This window comes from Macaca thibetana, chromosome 16, assembly GCF_024542745.1.
Source record: "Macaca thibetana thibetana isolate TM-01 chromosome 16, ASM2454274v1, whole genome shotgun sequence".
Taxonomy (NCBI): Eukaryota; Metazoa; Chordata; class Mammalia; order Primates; family Cercopithecidae; genus Macaca; species Macaca thibetana.
Genome location: NC_065593.1, coordinates 43,833,980 through 43,856,461, shown reverse-complemented (window position 1 = coordinate 43,856,461; position 22,482 = coordinate 43,833,980). Strand labels below are relative to the sequence as shown.

At 42.9% G+C, this 22,482-nt stretch overlaps 2 protein-coding genes across 14 annotated transcripts in view; one reads left to right on the top strand and one right to left on the bottom strand.

The window, feature by feature from the left end:
- Positions 1 to 10,003, bottom strand: part of MBTD1 (mbt domain containing 1) — an 86,394-nt gene extending 76,391 nt beyond the window's left edge. For 5 of the 12 annotated variants that reach the window (XM_050765055.1, XM_050765067.1, XM_050765056.1 and 2 more), the window contains exon 1: positions 6,805 to 7,213. In XM_050765055.1, the coding sequence (XP_050621012.1) occupies positions 6,805 to 6,942 (138 nt within the window). In that variant the 5' untranslated portion in view covers positions 6,943 to 7,213. Of the gene's footprint in view, positions 1 to 5,851; positions 5,916 to 6,519; positions 6,769 to 6,804; positions 7,214 to 9,953 lie in introns of those variants that run through there. The other 7 variants (XM_050765061.1, XM_050765065.1, XM_050765060.1 and 4 more) reach the window with 5 other exon arrangements.
- UTP18 (UTP18 small subunit processome component) overlaps positions 1 to 22,482 on the top strand; it is a 241,757-nt gene that overhangs the window by 197,939 nt on the left and 21,336 nt on the right. The window contains exons 2-6 of one of the 2 annotated variants that reach the window (XM_050765077.1): positions 7,213 to 7,611; positions 10,239 to 10,351; positions 13,459 to 13,557; positions 15,747 to 15,814; positions 20,885 to 20,973. In XM_050765077.1, the coding sequence (XP_050621034.1) occupies positions 7,219 to 7,611; positions 10,239 to 10,351; positions 13,459 to 13,557; positions 15,747 to 15,814; positions 20,885 to 20,973 (762 nt within the window). In that variant the 5' untranslated portion in view covers positions 7,213 to 7,218. Of the gene's footprint in view, positions 1 to 7,164; positions 7,612 to 10,238; positions 10,352 to 13,458; positions 13,558 to 15,746; positions 15,815 to 20,884; positions 20,974 to 22,482 lie in introns of those variants that run through there. The other variant, XM_050765076.1, reaches the window with a different exon arrangement.

Genomic DNA, 22,482 nt, shown 5'->3' with positions numbered 1-22,482 from the left:
TGTTGCCCAGGCTGGAGTGCAGTGGCGCGATCTCGGCTCACTGCAAGCTCCACCTCCCGGGTTTTACGCCATTCTCCTGCCTCAGCCTCCCGAGTAGCTGGGACTACAGGCGCCCGCCACCTCGCCCGGCTAGGTTTTTGTATTTTTTAGTAGAGACGGGGTTTCACCGTGTTAGCCAGGATGGTCTCGATCTCCTGACCTCGTGATCCGCCCATCTCGGCCTCCCAAAGTGCTGGGATTACAGGCTTGAGCCACTGCGCCCGGCCCATAGTCATTAACTTATTGGTATAATCAAACAAAAGTTACAACAAAACTAAACATCTCTGGGAGAAATGACATTAAACACTTGAAATCTTAAATGCAGATGTCAATAAATATGCAGCCAAGTAATGTTAATAACAGTATAATTTCAATATGAATAAACTCATCAGATATGAATAAACTCATCAGAAGTCAACCAATTCTTCATTATCCAAACCCACTGGGAGCAGTGGCTCAAACAACTTTCCAAGTTTTATATTTAGCTATGGAACAAGTATTTTCTAGAAACTTATATTTGAATATTGTATGCATGAGATCACAAAGTACAAAACAGAAATTACTACATACTCTGTGATGACTGAACTTGGTAGGAGCTCAAGAGCTATTTAACTCCTGCAGGCCTCTTTTTCATTCTATTATAGTATGAGGATGAAAGCACATTCTGGTATAGTGATAAAACTCATCAGTGTAAAGAGAAATGCCTTCCTTCTTTCTAAGCTTACTGTTATGACGAACACAAATGGTAAGGATTTGGGATTACTGGGTTTTTATTTCCCACAAATTCAATGTGCAAGCAAGAATAAATTCACGTCAATGATACAATCAAGAGGAAACCGAAACCAGTAATATTCTGAATAACCCACCTAAAGAAATGGAAAAGTACCCAGGAGAATGACAGGAGAGGACAATATTCTACATAGCAATATTTAAGATTTAAAGCAACAGTGAGAAAAGGAACTCATTCTTTGATGTACAAGAAATACAAATTTCTACCTCTTTGGGTTCAACTTCTAGTCCTATCACTGTTATGACTTTGGATGTAGCAATTACTTGGGTCTCAGTTTCCCTCTCTTCTAAGTAAGAAAAACATCACTTACCACACAGGAAGGATGTATGATAAAATAAAAAAATTCACATGAATAGACTTTCAGTTCTCCTGAAGAAAGCTATGAATCCTTAAGTACGAATCTGGAAAGCTAATTAAAAGATGACCATATCAAAATAAAGTCTGAAACAAGCAGTAGCCTAGAGGTTCCCTGAGATCATTATCAGCTATCAATTCTACCCCAAATAATAGAATTCATACTGAAGTTGGGTCTACAGGGCAAATGTGGTCTGAATGATCAAACAAGATCATTTATTAGTATGTTAACATAGAGACGCGCCAGGCGCGGTGGCTCACACCTGTAATCCCAACACTTTGGGAGGCTGAGGTGAGCAGATCATGAGGTCAGGAGTTTGAGACCAGCCTGGCCAATGTGGTGAAAACCTGCCTCTATCAAAAATACAAAAATGAACTGGGTATGGTGGCACTCGCTAGTAGTCCCAGTTACTCGGGAGGCTGAGGCAAAAGAATGGCTTGAACCGGGAGGCGGAGGTTGCAGTGAGCCGAGATCATGCCACTGCACTCCAGCCTGGGCGATAGAGCAAGACTCCATCTCAAAAAAAAAAAAAAAAAAAAAAAAAAAAAAGTGAGAAAATAAATTAAACAGCTTAGCTTATTCAATGTCATGTTGATTTGATATAACCTAAAAACACTTGATCTGAAATAACAACATTCTCTTGGTGTTTACCTTTAAAAAATGTATTTGGAACTGGTTGCTCAGAAGATATATAACCACTGAACAACAAAGTTGGGTTAAACACATACATATACACAAGGGGGCTACTTCTCTGGTGTATAAAATAACCTCTAGCAAATTTGAAAGCTTAGAAGTCTTAAAGTAATACATGATGATAAACTTTTTTTTTTTTTTTTTTTTTTTTTTTTTGAGATGGAGTCTCATTCTGTCGCCCAGGCTGGAGTCCAGTGGCACAATCATGGCTCACTTCAACCTCGGTCTCCCACCAGACTCAAGCAATCCTCCCACCTCTGCCACCGAGTAGCTGAGACTACAGGTGTGTGCCACCACACCTAATTTTTGTTATTTTTTTTGTAGAGACAGGGTTTCACCATGTTGCCCAGGCTGATCTTGAACTCCTGGGCTCAAGCAATTTGTCCACCCTTGGCTCCCAAAGTGTTGGGATTACAGGCGTTTGAGCCACTACACCTGGCTAACATTAACCAATATTTATTGAATGATATATACAAATCATTATGCTTAGCACCAGAAATACAAAGAAGTATTGGACTTAACATTCCCGTCCTACAATTAAACTGCAAATGGTGGCCAAATAATTGGGCCACAACGTTGAACAAACTAATGAGTATTGCATACAATCAGTTTTAACAGACTAGTAGTAGGAATTAAACACAGTGAAAAAGGAAAAAAAAGGAAAGCCTGGGAACACATCTTAACATTTTATCTTATGACTTGTCTCATCTTTTATAGCAGCTTACATTTTTTTAAACAGCGGGCATAACATCTGAGTGGAGGTTTATAGAAACTACAGGAGGAAGGGCTGATGTTCACCCCGTATTTCAGATGAGGAAAGTGAAGCTTTCAAAGAGGTTACGCAACTTTCCTAAAATTGCAGTTCAGAGAGCTACCTTGCCGACTTTGTCCAGAGCTCACTTCTATTGCACTATATTCTAAATTATCAGTGCTAAAATGAGAACTCGAAGGGACCTCAGAAATCTCCTAATGGAGTGTTTCCCTAACCAATCTGATAAACTTTCTGGGATATACGTTAAAAATCCATTCCCAGGACCCACTGCATATCTACTAAATAAGTTAAATGAGAGAGGTTTTATATTTTAACAAGAGTCTCCGAGAAGTAATTCTAATGATTAGTTATGCTTAGAAAACACTGTACTATGTCTGTATGTCCAGTATGCCACACATTTGGCTACTTAAATTTACATTCATTAAAAGAGCAAAATTAAAAATTGAGTTCTTCAATTTTTAGTTCCACCAGTTACATTTCAAGTGCTCAACAGCCACATGTGGCTAGTAACTACCATAACTGGAGAGCAAAGATTTAGGAAATATCCATCCTGCAGAAATTTCTATTGGATTATGCTGATACTACACCAACCCTTCAACTGCCATGAGAAAACATAGGCACAGGATCTTGTCCAACAAGGGCCATAGAGCTCATCAGTGGTAGAATTGTGACATTAACCTCACTGCCAGCACCCTTCCTACTGTATCACTTCATCCTATCTTATACTCAGGGTTTGTTCAAATAGGAATTATTTCCCTTTTCACCTTTTATCATGGGTTCCAGCAAAGCAAGAAGAGAAATTCTAAATTTGCGGGTAAAAAAAATCTTTAAGACAAGGTTTATTAAAAAATAATGATTAAATCTATCTGCAATTTTTGCATAAATTCAAAAGTCATCTTGGACAGTTAAGAATATTCACGAGGTCAGGAGATCGAGACCATCCTGGCGAACACGGTGAAACCCCGTCTCTACTAAAAAATACAAAAAACTAGCCGGGCGAGGTGGCGGGCGCCTGTAGTCCCAGCTACTCGGGAGGCTGAGGCAGGAGAATGGTCTAAACCCGGGAGGCGGAGCTTGCAGTGAGCTGAGATCCGGCCACTGCACCCCAGCCTGGGCGACAGAGCAAGACTCTGTCTCAATAAAAAAAAAAAAAAAAAAAAAAAAAAAGAATACTGTGGTGTTAGGAGACACATCTTAGCTTGTTTTAACTATTGTAAGTCCTTTCTCTTTTATTGTCCTGATGGTTTTATTCTCTTTCTTGAATTTTGAAACCCTCAGACTAATGATACATAAGTGTGAAAGGTTATATCTTATTTAGCAAACATTTTAAAGATGAAAAGCTGAGAAACAAAGAGCAACCCAAAGAATGTCACTTGTCTGTCTAATTTTCGAATGTGGTTACTCAGACTACCGAGCACTCTTGGCTTTTAGTAATTCAGTGCTTTAGTATTTATACTAATATGTTTTCACTTTTAAACTATATTTTCCTTTGACCACTGTTATGTTTGAAAACAATTTAAAGTGTTTCAATTTTCAACATAATTCGAGGGACTAAAAGAAGCACTAAAACATCTAGAAAGGTTTAGATAATAAGGTCAACATATAATCAGCTTTAAAGAATATGGCAGTGTCTTAAAAATAAAACCAGTTGTTCCTGTCTAGTATGTTTAGAATGCAAATGTCTCCAAAGTCAGTCAACTTAAGTCATGACAGTTCACGTTTAAAGTACGCAGGAAAACAACCTGGAACTCCTTATTAACTAAAATGTTAAAAATACTATTATTACAGCTCTATTGATTCTTTTTTCACAAGCTGAATTCTAGTGAGTAGATTTAGAGGAAATATTTTATGTCAAACGTTACAGAAAGTTAGAAATTGGATGGTTAAAAAACATGACGCAACATAAGGCACTATGAACAAATACTTATTCAAGACAGATGTTACCATAATTTGCAAGGTACTTACAAGCATTCAGTATGGGGTTCTAGATAGAAGCTACTTGTTATTCAGAGAAGGAGGTGATGCAAAAAAAAAAAAAAAAAAAAAAAAAAAAAAAAAAAAAGCACAGCTATTTTCTTTCTAACACTCTTTGGTGTTGAGGTAAACAAACGAAAAATAAAATAACCGTCTAAGTACACAAGAGCAAAGCAATAGTCTCTAAGTTATAAAAGGAGGAAAGAAAAATTGAGTCTAACCTTTTAAATAGGAGACTGGGGCTTAAGGTGAAATTTATTTGCTGGCTTTTAAATCAGATGCATTATTTCTACATTATATCTGTTATGTCTTGACCCCCCACTTCACCATATTAGGGAGAAACAGGCACATCCAAGACTCTTAGGCCAATAAAACTACTTTTGGAGGCAGCACAGCTCACCAAATGAAGGAGAATGTTAAAGAAACACCCAGTGACAATAGTTTCAACTGACCTATCTCAACCAGCCAGGGATAAGTACTGGTGTATGCTAGTATAAGGAGAATTAAAAATATTGTAAACTCCAAACAAGTATTAAAATGGTCCATAAATTTCAAATCTCATAAAAGTTACTTAAAAAAAAAAAAAAAAAAAAAAAGGAGTAAAAGCATTTGGAAGAGGGACCCCTGGAGGAAAGACTAGCTCCCGAGGAACACAGGTCAAATGGGTGGGGGCGGTAATCATCTAATCATCCCTCTATCAGGTGATGCTTCAGTACCATCCCTAACAGTTTTAGACATCCTTAGGAGAAGTGATTTAGGTAATCCGCAAATGTGTTTTGCGATACAAGAACCACGGAGATGACGCTGAAATTTCTGACTTCAAAAAGATGCACTCGTGAGAGAAAACAGGCATGAAATTCCCATATTGTAATTATTTAGCTTCCTGTAGAAAAAACACCTTCAGGCATGTAAGGCAGCACATTTGACACTGACCCAGCAAAGTTTTCGGCAGGCCCTCACTATCTCTCAACCCCCCCTTCCTCCACTTCCCTGCTGTTCTTTCCTGGCACACAAAATATAGGCCAATGAGCAGTGGGTGGGTGAGGAGGATGTGAGAGAAAATTTGAGAAGTAAAAAAAGGAGCAACTTAACCAGGACATGAATGAGAGACTGAAGGGTCTAACAAGGGTAGGCAGACAACAATTAGAACTACTGAAAAATGGGCTTTCCAGGGCAGTAGTGAGCGCTCAGTGCTTTTAGGGGTTTAAGCAGGGGTCAGACTACCTACCCCTTGTCAGAGAGGCTGCAGAGGGGACGGCTGCTTTAGATGACCTCTAATGTCTCTTCCGACTCTGAAATATTAGGATTCTTATTTCACAAAGGAGAACGCAATGGTCATAGAAGCCCACCGACTTGAAACCCTTTTAAATACGCAGCCTTGGAGGCTGCTTCCCAAACACCACTCCCACCTCTCCCGCACGTGCCCACCCCGCCCCCTTTCAATATTTCCACCTCCACGTGCAAACCGCCTCGCGGCACTGGCCCCAAGCCGGACAGACTCCTACCCCTGCAAAGCACCAAAACTATGCTCCCCCTCCCCGCGAAGAAGAGAGGACTACTCCACTCTCCCACCCTGGGTGGCTAAAAAAGGAAAAGTCTCGGATCCAGCCTTTCCCCCCTAGCCAGAGCAGGGGGCGGGGGCAGGACGCAGAGAAAAACTTTCTTCTCGAATTTTTCTTCTAGAGGGTGGAGGAGATGGAGAGAACCCCAACGAGTCCAGGGCTGACGGGGTGGGGGGAGGGGAACCCCTGAATCGTTTAACGGCTGGAAGGGGGAGGGGGGGCTCCGGAGATTGAGGGGGCGTGGGATGGAGAAGCAGGCCAGGGAGCAGGGTCAGGGAGCTGCAGGCGTCCCCCCCACCTGGCACACAAAGCGGCTGCCGCGCTCGGCTCTCACCAGATCCTTTGTGTTTTCCATCAGGGCCTCATGGGTAGGGGTTGTCCGTGCTCCCCGAGCCCGCGGCGCCCCCTCCCCGGGCTGGGGGCAGGTGCCTCTCCCCGGGACTGCGGCGACTACAGAGGGCCCCCGGCTGGGCCCAGACCGGTGGCGGCTGCGGCAGCCCCCGGATTTCCCCCCTTTAACTCGGGTGGCCCCAGGATATCAACAACATTAGCATAGCCCTCCCTCCCCAGCGCGCCTGCGCCGTGACCCGCGCCCCGATTGGCCCACTTCCCTACATACCCTCCTCACTCGCTTCCAGCGTGGGACCCTCTGCAGGCTCCGTACTCCAAGGACCGTACCAAGACGAGAGGTGGAAAGCGCATTGGAGCTTGTGTTAAATCCACTGGTTAAAGTCAACAGGAAAAGCAGAAGTTTCATTCAGCTGTCCGAGTGTATACTCGGGCTTTCTTGCGCTCCTTTCAATATGTTGCAGCTGCGAAGTTGTGTTGGAAAAATTTTCCACTCCAGTCACGCCGCTTCCCCCTACACCCGGAAGATTGGCCCTCCCGGAGGAACTCCCACACGGGGCGGGGCTGGGTAGGGGAGTGAGAGTTACGTAGAGGGAGGGAGTGCTGGTCACGTGGCAAGAGGCTGCGCAGGCTCCTTCCGGCCCCAGGGGCTTCGGCGGCGGCGGCCAGGGAAGTGCCTGGGCGCATGCGCAGCGAGGTTCCACGTGAGCGCCTGCGTTTCTCCTCAAACCTAACGATGCCGCCGGAACGGAGGAGACGAATGAAACTGGACCGGAGAACCGGAGCGAAGCCGAAACGGAAGCCCGGAACGAGGCCGGACTGGAAAGCCGGAGCAGGGCCAGGCCGGCCTCCCCAAAAGCCTGCCCCTTCATCCCAGCGGAAACCGCCGGCCCGGCCGAGCGCTGCGGCCGCTGCGATTGCAGTCGCGGCGGCGGAGGAGGAGAGACGGCTCCGGCAGCGGAACCGCCTGACGCTGGAGGAGGACAAACCGGCCGTGGAGCGGTGCTTGGAGGAGCTGGTCTTCGGCGACGTCGAGAACGACGAGGACGCTCTGCTGCGGCGTCTGCGGGGCCCGCGGGTGAGGGAGGCCGCGGCGCGCGGGCTGGGCGCGCTCGGGCGGGGCGCGCGGTGGGCGGTGAAGCTCTGGGGGGCGGAGCCTGGGCGACCTGCGGCGGCGGGGAGCGCTCAGGTGGGAGGGAGCCTGAGAACGCGGGCGCCGAGGGTCGCAGCTGCGGGTCCCTCGCCTCCCTGCTCCAGACTGAAAGTGTCTGGAGGGCGGGGACCGCGCCTTTCTCCGCCCCCGGAGGCGCCGCTGCTCGGGTATCTGCTTTGCGAACTGTGGTAGTGAGCATCTTTCGCCGCTGCTCGGCTCCGCTAGCCTCTCCCCAAACAATGTGGTCTTTTGATCACCTGCCTCAGTTCCTTGTGATCTAGGAATTCCATTTCGTTGATGGAATCAATTCGTGGGCACGGGCCTGGGCATCTGCGTTGTAACTATCTCCCCATGTGACGAGAATGATCGTGAATTTCGTTCATTTAGCAAATATTGGGGAACCTGTTGGTTGCCAGATACCCTCTCTGGCAATGGCAAACCCTGCGTGATTCATCATACTTTTTGCACACATTTTGCTATCCATTTAATTCTATACCAGGCTTTTCTTGAGAGAGTCCCAGACATTGTTCTAGGCACTGGAGGAGACACAGCAATGGACAAAACTGACAAAAATCCCTGCCTCTTGGAGCTTGTATGCTAGTGGCAGAGACAAAATAGATGAGATAAACCGGTAAACTTCAGGTTTGTTGGTGACAAGTGCTGAAGAGAAAAAAGGACATACGGTAAAGGGAGATGAGCGTGTCTAGAGGAGGCCTGTGAAATTTTAGATAGGGGGCGGAGGAAAGCGCACCGAAAATTACCCAGTCCATGTTTCTTACACAAATGCTGACCCATCTAATGTCAGCTGCTTACCAGAGCCTCCTTCGGGTGCTTGTGGGAGAAGTGGCAGCAATCTATTTGGGAAGTACAGAACTGCTACTGGAAACTGAACTTTGTGACAGTTTTGTCTTCTGGAAAAGGAAGAGTGTACTGAGGTGGGAGCTGTTGGGTTTGAAGTCTGTTTATTAGACTGGTAGTAGAGCAAGTAGAAACCACTTGGACATTTCTGTCCTGTGGTTTTGGGAAGCTCAAACTCACTTCAAGGGGTATTCTATGGTTTAGGTTTGGTTTTTTTTTTTGTTTTTTTTTTTTTTTTTTTTTTTTTGAGACGGAGTCTCGCTCTGTCGCCCAGGCTGGAGTGCAGTGGCCAGATCTCAGCTCACTGCAAGCTCCGCTTCCCGGGTTTACGCCATTCTCCTGCCTCAGCCTCCCGAGTAGCTGGGACTATAGGCGCCCGCCACCGCGCCCGGCTAGTTTTTTGTATTTTTTTAGTAGAGACGGGGTTTCACCGTGTTAGCCAGGATGGTCTGGATCTCCTGACCTCGTGATCCGCCCGTCTCGGCCTCCCAAAGTTTTTTTTTTTTTTTTTTTGAGAGACGGAGTCTCGCCCTGTTGCCCAGGCTGGAGTGCAGTGGCCCCATCTCGGCTCACTGCAACCTCCGCCTCCCAGGTTCGAGCAGTTCTCCTGCCTCCCAAGTAGCTGGGATTACAGGTGTGTGCCACCACGCCTGGCTAATTTTTTTTTTTTTTTTTTTTGGTATCTTTAGTAGAGACAGGGTTTCACCATGTTGGCCAGGCTGGTCTCAAACTCCTGACCTCATGATCTGCCCGCCTCGGCCTCCCAAAGTGCTGGGACTACAAGTGTGAGCCACTGCGCCTGGCCTAGATTTAGATTTCATAGTATAAACTTTATGGTATACATTTATAATATTAGAATTTAGATTTGATGGTATAAATGTATTTATTATTTTCTTATTTAGAGATACAGTCTCACCCTGTTACCCAGATTGGAGTGCAGCGACACCTATTAGTCTTCCAGTTCCCTTTTGCTAATAGTAACTGGTTGCTCTTCCTATTAGTCACAGATAAGTTACACCTGCACAATTCTCCGAGCACTTTAAGCTCAGAAGGCAGCTTTATCCTCCTAGGCTCAGGTGATCCTCCTGTCTCTGCCTCCCAAGTAGCTAGCTGGGGCCACAGGTGCACACCACCACACCAAGCTAATTAAAAAAATTTTTTTGTAGAGACGAGGTCTCCCTATGTTGCCCAGGCTGGACTCCTGGGTCCAAGCAGTCCTCCCACCTTGACCTCTGAAAGTGTTGGGATTACAGGCATGAGGTACTGCACTCTGCTGGTATAAAGTTTCTTAAGGAGGTAGGGGGTCAAAAACAGGTTAGGAAAATGGAGATATCTTTGACTCTAGTTTGCCTCCGGTCCTGTAATTTCTGTAGTTCTGACATTTCTCCTCGTTTCATCTGCAGACTCACCTTTTGTTCTTGTCTTGCTTGGTGTTTTCCTTTCTGCGTGTTGAGTGTTGACTTTTCTCCTCGGCTGTTCCATCTTGCCTCACCTGTCCAGCTGGTGGTGCCATTCTCTGGTTTCTCCATTTTCTGCCTCTGCCTCCAGCATTTGCAGTGGTAGCATTCTGTCCCATTATTTCATCGGCGAGTGGTAGAGAAAACATTCTGTGAACCATTTGGGTATAAGGCCTATGTGTCTGCAGTCATGGAATAGGAAAATCTCAGTGCTTGAGGGTGTTTTGTCTGCTGTAGGTTCAAGGACATGAAGACTCGGGTGACTCAGAAGTGGAGAATGAAGCAAAAGGTAATTTTCCACCTCAAAAGAAGCCAGTTTGGGTGGATGAAGATGATGAAGATGAGGAAATGTAAGTTGCCTGACTTTTCTTCTGAATCCCTCTGGACATTTAAAAAAGTTATTTTGCAGATTTAAAAATCATTGTTTTTACCAATTTGTGATTAAGGGAAGATTTGAAAAATACTTGAAAATATAGAAAAGATCTTCCATGGTTCCTAATCCCACCACCCAGCGAGAACTGCTGTTAGCATGTTGTCATACTTCTGTCTCAGTCTCCTCTTTGCTGTATACAATAGCTAAGAGAATACAGTGTTCGAAGTCAGGTCTCAATTTGCCTCCTCATTTGGCCAGTTTCTAATTGACCATGGGCAGTTTGGAACCTACATTTTTTCCTTTGTGAAATGGGCACAGTGATAGTAACTACATCAGAAGTTTGTTGGGATTAAATGAAATAGTACATGTAGAACTTCTAGCACAGTGCCTGAAACTGAGTAAAGGCTAAAAAGAAGGTAGCTCACACCATAGGAACTGTCATAGATGAGAATGTACTGTATTCTTGATATAACATTTTGCTTTTTTCTACGTAAAGTTTCTACATAAAGTTGTTTGTAAGCATTTCTCCCTACTTAAAAAAAAAATAGACATTTTAAAATGGCTCTGTTGTAGTCCATTATGTGAACTAACCATAATTTACATGGCTGTTGTTGGGTAGATTTTCTTTTTACCTTTTTTTAAAAAATTACTTTTTTTGAGACTTTTTTTGAGTCTTGCTGTTTCACCTAGGCTGGAGTGCAGTGATGCAATCTTCGCTTACTGCAACCTCTGCCTGCCAGATTCAAGTGATTCTCCTGCCTCAGCCTCCCGAGTAGCTGGGACTACAGGTGTGTGCCACCATGCCTGGCTAATTTTTGTATTTTTAGTAGAGACGGAGTTTTGCTGTGTTGGCCAGGCTGGTCTTGAGCTCCTGACCTCGGGTATGCACCCGTCTCTGCCTCCCAAAGTGCTGGGATTACAGGCATGAACTGCTGTGCCCAGCCTTACTTTTCCCTTTAATGCAAATTATCTCAGCATTAATGTTTATCACCTCTTTATGAAGAAACCTTTCTTTATTTTCTAATTTGTTGCCTTGGGAAAGATTCTTTGAGGTAGAATTACTTGATCAAAGAGCACAGTTATTTTTAAGGCTCATGTTAAGTACTGCCAGACTGCATGCTTTGAGGTTCTGCCAGTTTGCGTTCCCATTGAAAGGTGTCAGTTTCAGTTCATTCCTTTTTTTTTTTTTTTTTCCGAGACACAGTCTTGCTCTGTTACCCAGGCTGGAGTGCAGTGGCGCGATCTCGGCTCACTGCAAGCTCCGTCTCCTGGGTTCATGCCATTCTCCTGCCTCGCCTCCCCAGTAGCTGGGACTACAGGTGCCCGCCACCACACCTGGCTAATTTTTTATATTTTTGGTAGAGACGGGGTTTCACTGTGTTAGCCAGGATGGTCTTGATCTCCTGACCTCGTGATCCGCCCATCTCGGCCTCCCAGAGTGCTGGGATTACAAGCGTGAGCCACCACGCCCGGCCTCAGTCCATTCTTAGATGCAATGGTTTATTTGTTTTCTTTCAGACTTTGTCAGTTTGGTCGTGGGTAGTATCTCTACCTAATTTGTTTTGGGAAAACGTTTCTGTGTTTAGTCATTGTCATTTTTTTTTTTTTCGAGACTCTAATCCTTTCATCCAGGCTGGAGTTCAGTGGCGCGATCTTGCCTCACTGCAACCTCCACCTAACAGGTTTAAGCAATTCTCCTGCTTCAGCCTCCCAGGTAGCTGGGACGACAGGAACATGCCACCATGCTCAGCTAATTTTTGTATTTTTAGTACAGACAGGGTTTTACCATGTTGGCCACACTGGTCTTGAACTGTTGACCTCAAGTGACCTGCTTGCCTCGGCCTCCTAAAGTGCTGGGGTTACAAACATGAGCCACCATGCCTGGCCTCATTTCTTATAAATATTCTTTATTATGTCTTTGTCTGTTGGATACTTTTTAAATAATCTTGGTATGTTAGTTCCTGACATATTGAGAATTTCAAACCTTTATATATTAGATTTATTGTAGGTTTTCCCCAGCTTTCTGTGCATAGAAGTTTTAAATTTTTATGTAGTCAAATCTGTGAATCTTTTCCTTCATTATTTTTACTGCTGTTTTTAATAGTAAGTCGTTCTTTATCAGAGAGAGACAAATGTTTGCCTGTATTTTTACTTCATAGTATTTCAAAGTTTGCTCTTTTTTTTTTTTTTGAGACTGAGTTTCGCTCTTCTTGCCTGGGCTAGAGTACAGTGGCATGATCTTGGCTCACTGCAACCTCTGCTTCCCAGGTTCAGGCGATTCACCTGCCTCAGCCTCCTGAGTCGATGGGATTATAGGCTCCTGCCACCACGCTGGACTAATTTTGTATTTTTAGTAGAGACGGGATTCCACCACGTTGGCCAGGCTGGACCTTCAGTGATCCACCCATTTCTGACTCCCAAAGTGCTGGGATTGCAGGCATGAGCCGGTATGCCTGACTTTTGTTTTGTTTTGTTTTGTTTTGTTTTTTGAGACAGTCTCACTTTTTTGCCCAGGCTGGAGTGCAGTGGCACAATCTGAGCTCATTTCAACCTCCGCCTCCCGGGTTCAAGTGGTTCTTCTGCCTCGGCCTCCTGAGTAGCTGGGATTACAGGTGTGTGCCACCAAGTCCAGCCAATTTCTGTATTTTTAGTAGAGGTGGGTTTCACCATGTTGGCCAGGATGGTCTCGATCTCTTGACCTCGTGATCTGCCCGCCTCAGCCTCCCAAAGTGCTGGGATTATAGGAGTGAGCCACCACGCCGGGCCTAAGGTTTGCTCTTTATATATTTAACTCTTGGATTTACCTGGGATTTATTTTGGATAATTTCATAAACTTTGTGTAGATAAGTCATGATGAATTTTCTCAAATACTAGCTCCCCAAAGTGTAAACCAGATGATCTGAAATATTGGAGACTACTTTTTTGTTTTAGGAAGAACAGAGAAGATGCATTTGAAATGTTCACATCTTAAAAACCTTGACTTACATCGTTTCATTAAACATTTTTCTCCAGGTGCTAAAAGCAGCAGCTATTTATATTAACTGTTTAAAAGTTATTTAAAAATATGCTGTTCTGGTTTTGTAGGGTTGACATGATGAACAATCGGTTTCGGAAAGATATGATGAAAAATGCTAGCGAAAGTAAACTTTCGAAAGACAACCTTAAAAAGAGACTTAAAGAAGAGTAAGTGTCTTTTTTCGTATGATTTACCAAGAGGTGTGTATAACCAATGCCCAGTCATTAACTGTAACTGCTTCTTGTGTAGTTTTCCATTTTGAAACAGAGGATTACTATTGCGGGCAGTGACTGAATTTCTGTAGTTTTAGAGGAGAGGGGACAAAGCACAAACACAAAGAAAATTTGGAAAAAAATTATAATCTTACCACTCAAATATAATCAGTGATGATATTGCTTACTTGCTTGTTCATTTGCATGTGGTTAATCATAATTTTATAATATGAACATTTTCAAAAATTTAAATGGCTGCCACCTGGGTTCAATGGTTTTTAACATTTTGTTATATATATTTGGGGGATGTGTGTGCTTTCCCAATGTATTTGAGAGTAAGGTACAGATAATGGGACACTTAACCTATAAATTTATCAATGTGCATCTCCTAAGATTAAGGATGTTTTTCTTCATATTCACAATACCATTGTCATACCTAAAATTAATAGTTTATGGCTAGTCCATGTTAGTTTCTCCAGTTGTTGTAAGGTGCATACATTTTATTTGGATTTTATGTCCCTTAAATTTATTTATTTTTTTTTGAGGTAGGGTCTCACTCTGTCACCCAGGCTGAAATGGAGTGGTGCTGTCATGGCTCATTGTAACCTCTACCTCCTGGGCTCCCCATAGCTGGGACTACAGGCCTTTACCACCTTAATTTTTAAAATTTTTTTGTAGAAATGGGGTTGCACTCCATTGCTCAGGCTGGTCTTGAGCTCCTGGGCTCAAGAAATCCTCCCACCTCAGCCTCCTGAGTAGCTGGGACTACAGGTGCATGCCACCATGCCCAGGTAATTTTTGTATTTTTTTGTAGAGATGAGGTTTTTTGCCATGTTGCCCAGGCTGGCCTTGAACTGGGCTCAAGCAGTCTGCCCTTCTTGGCTTCCCAAAGTGCTGGGAATACAGACGTGTACTACTGTGCTCAGCCATTACCTATCTTTTAAGTGTTCAGACCTGTTGTAGAATATCCCACATTCTGAAATTTTAAGATTCCTTTTTTTTATTGAGGTGAAATTCACATAACAGTGTTAGCCATTTTAAAGTGTAAATTTGGTGGCATTTAGTATATTTAGAATGTTGTGCCACCACCTCTTCAGTCTAGTTCTAAAACATTTCTTTTGGTTTTTTTTTTTTTTTCGTTCTAAAACATTTTTATCACCTCGAAAGAAAACTCTCCATTAATTAGTCACTTCGCATTTCCTCTTCCCTCAATCTGATTATTTTTTCTTTGTGTTGTTTAACTTGTTCTGTCATCTGTAATTCCTCTTAAGTTGGGCTTAAAGTCTTGGTTAGAATTCAATGACATATTTTGGTGAGGAGTATCTTAAGATGATGTGTACCGTACACTGCCCCTGAAAGTCCAATTGTGTCAGTCTCTTTCAAGTCTGATCTTTTCTCTCAGCTTTGTGCCAGGGTTTTATAAACGCTGTTAGGGGAAATTTCGTGGTGGTGATGGGGTTCATCTTGCTTATTTCCCTTCCCTGAGGGATCATAGTCCTATGCTGTCATCCAGTTTCCGAAAAAAGTTGTTTCATATGTTTTGTCCAGGTTTCTAGTTGTTTATGGCTAGTGGGCTTAGCTTAATGAGCTAGTCTGTACTTCTGCATCAAAAAATTAAAACAACTCTTTGCCCTCTTCCAGGTACCAGTTCTTAAGAACACAGCTATCATGCTTCTATTAAAGCTTACTTTTGCCAGAGTGAAGTAGTTCTGTTTTATTCAGATGATATATATGAGGTTTTGTATATTCTTACCAATCTGGTCAATTTCTTTCAGACGTGTTCTAGTGTGTAGTCTATGTACTGTGGCATAAACCACAGAGACTTCTTTACATAGTCCTGATATCCAGGGTGTGTTGATATGAACAAATAAGACAACCATGTAACTAGATGAAAATAATTAACAAAAAATATGTATCCAGGACTAGTTTAAGTGGGCAGAGGTTCATGGAAGTTTCCAATATAGGCAGGTTGGGACTGTTCTGTGTGAGTAAAGATAACTTCTGTTCTTAAAGATAGTTAACTTCTTTGAAAGAGAGTCCATACATATTCTCAAGGGTGATCCAACCTATATGCTTTAAATGTGTCAAGCTTTATGGACATGTAGTGGTTGCCATAAATTTACTTTTCAAATATTTTTGCTTAGATTCCAACATGCCATGGGAGGAGTACCTGCCTGGGCAGAGACTACTAAGCGGACAACATCTTCAGATGGTGAGCGTTGATATCTCTGTTTAAATTAGTACGTAAGTCCCCGTTCCTGTTTGTTATTATTTGAGCTTTCTTATGAGGCTCATTAAAACCTGGTATTTCTTGCCTGGCTGGGTAGCTCACGCCTGTAATCCCAGTGCTTTGGGAGCCCAAGCTGGGTGGATTGCTTGAGTCCAGGAGTTCAAGACCAGACCGGGTGACATGGCGAAATCCCGCCTCTACAAAAAATACAAAAATTAGCCAGGCGTGGTGGTGTGTTCCTGTAGTCCCAGCTACTTGGGAGGCTGAGGTGGGAGGATGGCTTGAGCCAGGGAAGACTAGGTGCAATAACCTGTGATAGTGCCAATGTACTCCAGCCTCAGTGAGAGAGTGAGACCCTGTCTCAAAAAACAAAAACCAAAAAACAAAATCTGTTTTTTGACTGTAGGTTTTAAATTTAACTTGTACCATGGCTATTTTCTGCTTTTTCGATCTTTTGAGTTTAGCTGTTATAAATATGGATGGCTTAGCTGAAATCTGGTTTGTGTGCTTGGAGTTACACATTTTCGACTTGGAATTAACCTTTGAAATCCTGAGAATCCAGAGTATATCCTCTCACATCATGTAGGAGCTCCTTCCTTAGCATCCTTGATGTCCGTTGAGCTTCATTTTATGACCACCACCTCTGTCCCCTTTCTCCCTAGCCTGTTAGTCCGCATGGTATGTAAATACAGGGAGCCCATACAAAGAGCCAGTGTTTTATGTAATTCTATTAGAAAAGACAGTCTGTTATTAAGTAGAAATTGACCGTGTTTGTTTCTAGCCATTTGCTTTCAGAGGTTGAAGGAATCTTAGTGATGTGGCCTGACTTTATCCACTGCAGTAATCTTTTCTACATTATCCTCTGCTTAAATATATCTAGTAATGTACTGTGTGTGTGTGTGTGTGTGTGTGTGTGTGTGTGTGTGTGTGTGTGTGTGTATGTCGGAATCTCACTCTGTCACCAGGGCTGGAGTGCAGTGGGGCAATCTCAGCTCACTACAACCTCCACCTCCCGGGTTCCAGAGATTGTTTTGTCTGAGTAGCTGGGGTTACAGGTGTATGCCATTACACCTGGCTAATTTTTGTATTTTTAGTAGAATCGGGGTTTCACTGTGTTGGCCAGGCTGGTCTTGAACTCTTGACCTTCCAGAGTGTTGGGATTACAGGCATGAGCCACTGTGCTTGGCCTAAATACTGTACTTTTTACTAAACTGTTTCTTCCCCTTCTTCCCTTTTCTTGAAGAACTGTTAGACAGTTTTTCCTATTTTGAAATTTATTTCCCAACAACTCTCTACTTCTACGTTTGAAACATATGGATTATCTTCTTTTTCTCTTATTTGGGAAGCCTCTTTCCATGTTTGTTTTTTAATACGTTAAATATCCCTCGTTATTTTGACTATTTTTTTGTTGGCATACTTCTAGACCCTAGATCACCAGTTTGTCCTCCTGTATGAAACAATTTTATTGTCCATTTCAGAATGCTGCATTTATAGAACCCCACAACATTTTAGAGTCCTGTAATTTTAGATATGGTTATGCTAGCTGTTGAAACAAAATCCCACAGATCCCAGTGACATAATCCAATTGAAGTTGATTTTTTCAGCACATAAAATTGGGGTAGTAGGAAGGTGATGGTTTACTTTAGGGACCCAACTGTATAGAAATCCTGTCATCTTTAGGTTGGTTCTTCCATAGTTGCCTGAGATGTTGACATCCACTTGGCTTATAGGAGGAGAAAGAAGGGATTTTTATTGGCCTTTCCTGGAAATGGTACAGGATACTTTTTTTTTTTTTTTTTTTTGAGACGGAGTCTCGCTCTGTCGCCTAGGCTGGAGTGCAGTGGCCAGATCTCAGCTCACTGCAAGCTCCGCCTCCCGGGTTTATGCCATTCTCCTGCCTCAGCCTCCTGAGTAGCTGGGACTGCAGGCGCCTGCCACCTCGCCCGGCTAGTTTTTTGTATATTTTAGTAGAGACGGGGTTTCACCGTATTAGCCAGGATGGTCTGGATCTCCTGACCTCGTGATCCGCCTGTCTCGGCCTCCCAAAGTGCTGGGATTACAGGCTTGAGCCACTGCGCCCGGCCGGTACAGGATACTTTTGCCTACATTTTGTTGGCTGGAACTCAGTCATAAGGCCACACTAACTGAGAGGATCCTAGGAAGTGTAGTTTGGCTTTGTACACAGGAGAAAAAGGAAGTGGATTAAGTCAGCAATTAGTCAGTCTACTACAGTCTGGGATATGCTTGTCTAATACATTCATTTTGTACATCAGAGAGGTTCAAAGAGATAGTGACTTGAAGGTATACTTATTGTTGACAGAATGGTGACTAGCACTCAGCTTCACAATTATCTCCAGTGTGTAATTTTTATCTGTACATATTTACTGAGTTTCTTTGTAAGAAAATTCTCGCTTTTGAACATAACCACACTTCCAAAAATCAATGGCAATTCATTAATATTATGAGTTGTTTTATTGTGTTGCTCTTTGTTTATCCCCTCCCCCCATCATTTTAGCTTGCTTTGTATTTTGCTTAGACTTCATAGTACTTTTGAACTGGCTTGATGTCTTCTGTAAGTTTTGGAAATTCTCACTTGTCTTCAAGTATTGTTTCTGTTCCAGTCTTCCTTTCTGGATTATTAGTAATATGTATATTAAATATTTTCAACCTATTCTGTGTGGTTTGGTTTTTTTTTTTTTTTTTTTTTTTGAGACAGGGTCTCACTCTGTTGCCCAGTCTGGAGTGCAGTGATGTGATCTTGGCTCACTGTAGTCTCGACCTCATGGGTTAAGCAATTCTCCCACCTCAGCCTCTGGAGTAGCTAGGACTACAGGCATATGCCACCATGCCCAGCTAATTAAAAAAAATTTTTTTTTTGTAGTGACAGGATCTTATTATGTTGCCCACGTTGGCATTCAGTGTGTTTTTTTGTTTGTTTGTTTGTTTTTGTTTTGTTTTTTTTTTTTGAGACGGAGTCTCGCTCTGTCGCCCAGGCTGGAGTGCAGTGGCGCGATCTCGGCTCACTGCAAGCTCCACCTCGCGGGTTCACGCCATTCTCCCGCCTCAGCCTCCGAGTAGCTGGGACTACAGGCGCCCGCCACCACGCCTGGCTAGTTTTTTTTTTGTATTTTTAGTAGAGACGGGGTTTCACCATGTTAGCCAGGATGGTCTCGATCTCCTGACCTCGTGATCCACCCGCCTCGGCCTCCCAAAGTGCTGGGATTACAGGCTTGAGCCACCGCGCCCGGCCAAGTGTGTTTTTTATCCTTTTTCTTTCTGTACTTCTGTCTGGGTATATTTTTCTGATTCGTTTTCTAGACCACAAATTCTCTCTACAGCTAATTTGGTAAACTGTTAAAAACCTATATTGGAGGCTTAATTTAATTTATTATTATTTTTTGAGGCAATCTTGCTCTGTCTTGTAGGCTGGAGTGCAGTGGCGCAACCTTGGCTCACCGCAACCTCTGCCTCTTGAGTTCAAGTGATTCTCCTGCTTCAGCCACCCAAGTAGCTGGGATTACAGGTGTGCACTACCATGCCCAGCTAATTTTTGTATTTTTAGTAGACAACGAGGTTTCACCGTTTTGGCCAGGCTAGTCTTGAACCCCTGACCTCAAGTGATCCACTTGTCTCAGCCTCCCAAAGTACTGGGATTATAGTTATGAGCCACCATGCCCGGCCTGTTGGGGGCTTAATTTTAATTACTGTATTTTTCAGTTGTAGAATTTCTTTTTAAAATATTCTAGATTTCTGGCTCAATTTTGAGTCTTGTTTTTCATTTTTAACTACATTAAATATAGTTTTTGTTTTTGTTTTGAGACAAAGTCTTATTCTGTCACCTAGGCTGGAGTGCAGTGATAATCTCAGGTCAGTGCAACCTCTGCCTCCCGGGTTCAAGCCATTCTCCTGCTTCAGCCTCCCGAGTAGCTAGGATTACAGGCACAAGCCATCATGCCCGGTTAATTTTTGTATTTTTAGTAGAGACGGGGTTTCTCCATGTTGGCCAGGTTGGTCTTGGACTCCTGACCTCAGGTGATCCACTTGCCTCAGCCTCCCAAAGTACTGGGATTACAGATGTGAGCCACCGCGCCTGGCCTAAACATAGTATTTTTAAGGTTTGTATCTGATAATTCCGTTGTCTAGATCCCTGTGGGGATTGTTTAGTTTTCCTTTTGGTTTTTAGTCAAGTTATCTTGTCAGTATTTGTCTGGTTGTATTTCATTGAGTGATGAACATTTCATATGAAAAATAATGTCGATTAATTAGATCTAGAATGATGGTTTATATGTTTACTTCTAGGTAGCTAGCTTGGCAGGGGACACTAGCAATCCCAGAACGTTTTATTTTAATGAGGAATTATGAAGCAGAGTTTCAGTTTTTGGAAGATATTCTTATAATTCTTTGATTTCACCTTTAATCCTAGTGGTAGCCCTTTGTGGCCTCAATCCAAAACCTGGTGGCTTACCAGACCCTGTCAAGAAGCTTGGAGCTAGTTTTTTCCTTCTTAGCTTTGCAAGTGTTTTAAGTTTGCTCAGCTCCTTAGCTGTCTCCACGGGAATCATCAGTCATCTCCAGGGGAAAAGCAGCCCTATTAGCTCTTTTTGAAGTTCTGATACATAGATTGCTGACTGATCAGTCAGCTAAAAGTTCTGGTTCTTATTCATGTGAGTTGTTAAGCTAGATCAGTAGCCAACCTATTGCCAATTTTGCCGTGATTATGAGTTGCTCTTTTTAAATGAAATGCTGGCTTTAAACTTTTATTTCACTTTATCTTGTTTTAGTAACCATCTGTGTATGTGTTAGTCTTTCATTCTAGAGTTAAATTTTGATTTTAACTATGGATGTTAAGCTTTGTGTCATCTTTTTCTTCCCTTTAAATGGTTTTTTTTTTTTCCTGTTTTGTTTTTGCCAATTGCAACTTTAAAAAAAGCAATTGAAGTTGGGAGGCTGGAAAGGGAGTTGATGTTGAAAATATATTCATAGAAGTTTTGGGTAGGTAGAGGGGCAGCTCCTTGATTCTAAAGATCAGCCTTCTGGGTTTGTTTGACTTAGATGAAAGTGAAGAGGATGAAGATGATTTGTTGCAAAGGACTGGGAATTTCATATCCACATCAACTTCTCTTCCAAGAGGAATCTTGAAGGTGAGAGTCAGTGAAGTTGGGGGACCCTATCCGACTACTTACCTCTGCAATGTAATCTGCTTCCCAGTAACAGATGTATGGATTCCTATTATCTCTGGGGTTAAATATGTTTGCTGTCATTTTGCCCTGGTAAATACTTATGTTATTGTTTTTTTGTTTTTGTTTTTCCTTTTGCAAAAATGTTCTAGAGGTATTACGTTCCTATTGCTTGAGCTCAGGAGTTTGAAGCTACAGTGAGCTGTGATGGAACCACCGTACTTTAGCCCGGGTGAAAGCGAGACCCTGTCTCTAAATAAATAAATAAATAAATAAATAAATAAATTTTCCAGTAATTCTAGGAATCTTATTTGGTTTATCTTCATTTTCATTGGCATCAACCTAGTCCATACTGCTGTCATCTCTTATCTGGCATATTGCAGTAGCTTTGTGACTGGGCTCTCTACTTCCACTTTACCTCTTTTTAAATCATTCTTCGTATGGCAGCCAGAGGGATCTTTTAAAAATAAAACATCAGATCATGTCACTTTTCATTGCTTTTTGAAAACTTCTGAATTCCTTATCGTATTCTATACTGCCCTTTACAATCTGGCTTTTGCTTGGATCCTTAGCCTCATCTCAGACCCATTTCCCATGATTTCCCACTTGAGTCACACAAGCCTTTTTCTGTTTCTTGGACATGCTGCTAGGTCCTTTCTTGCCAGTGAACCTTTGCTCTTGCTCTTTTGTTCTGCCTGTCTTGTCTTCAGGCAGTCCTAATAGCTAGCTCATTCTTTCTTTTCTGCTCAGATGGCACCTTAGACAAGACTTTGTCTGAAGTGGTCTACACTATTCACTTTTTAACTCATCACTATGTCTAGCTTGTTCATTGTGGTAACCAGCTGCCTACCTAGCACAGTACTTTAGTTAGATCCATCATATTAGCAGACAGTACTTTAGTTTAATATCTGTCATATTAACAGATCCCTCTATGACATAAATATCTTTTTTTTTGTTGTTTTTGGTTTTTTTGAGACGGAGTTTTGCTGTTTTGCCCAGGCTGGAGTGCAAGGGCGTGATCTTGGCTCATTGTAACCTCTGCCTCCCGGGTTCAAGCGATTCTCCTGCCTCAGCCACCCACGTAGCTGGGATTACAGGCGTGCAGTACCATGCCTGGCAATTTTTTTTTTTTTTTTTGTATTTTTGGTAGAGACAGGGTTTCTCCATGTTAGTCAGGCTGGTCTCGAACTCCTGACTTCAGTGATCCGCCCACCTCAGCCTCCCAAAGTGCTGGGATTACAGGCGTAGCCACCGCGCCTGGCAACATAGGTATCTTATTACACATTGGCAGGAGTATTTAAATGGGGCAGGGGAACCTATTATGATAAATTAGAGTGATTTTGTCTCTTCCACCTTATGAGGACAATTCATCAGGCCTTCACAGGGTGAATTCACCTCCATTAAAAATGTAGTTACTGCATGGCCGGGCACAGTGGCTCACGCCTGTAATCCCAGCACTTTGGGAGGCTGAGG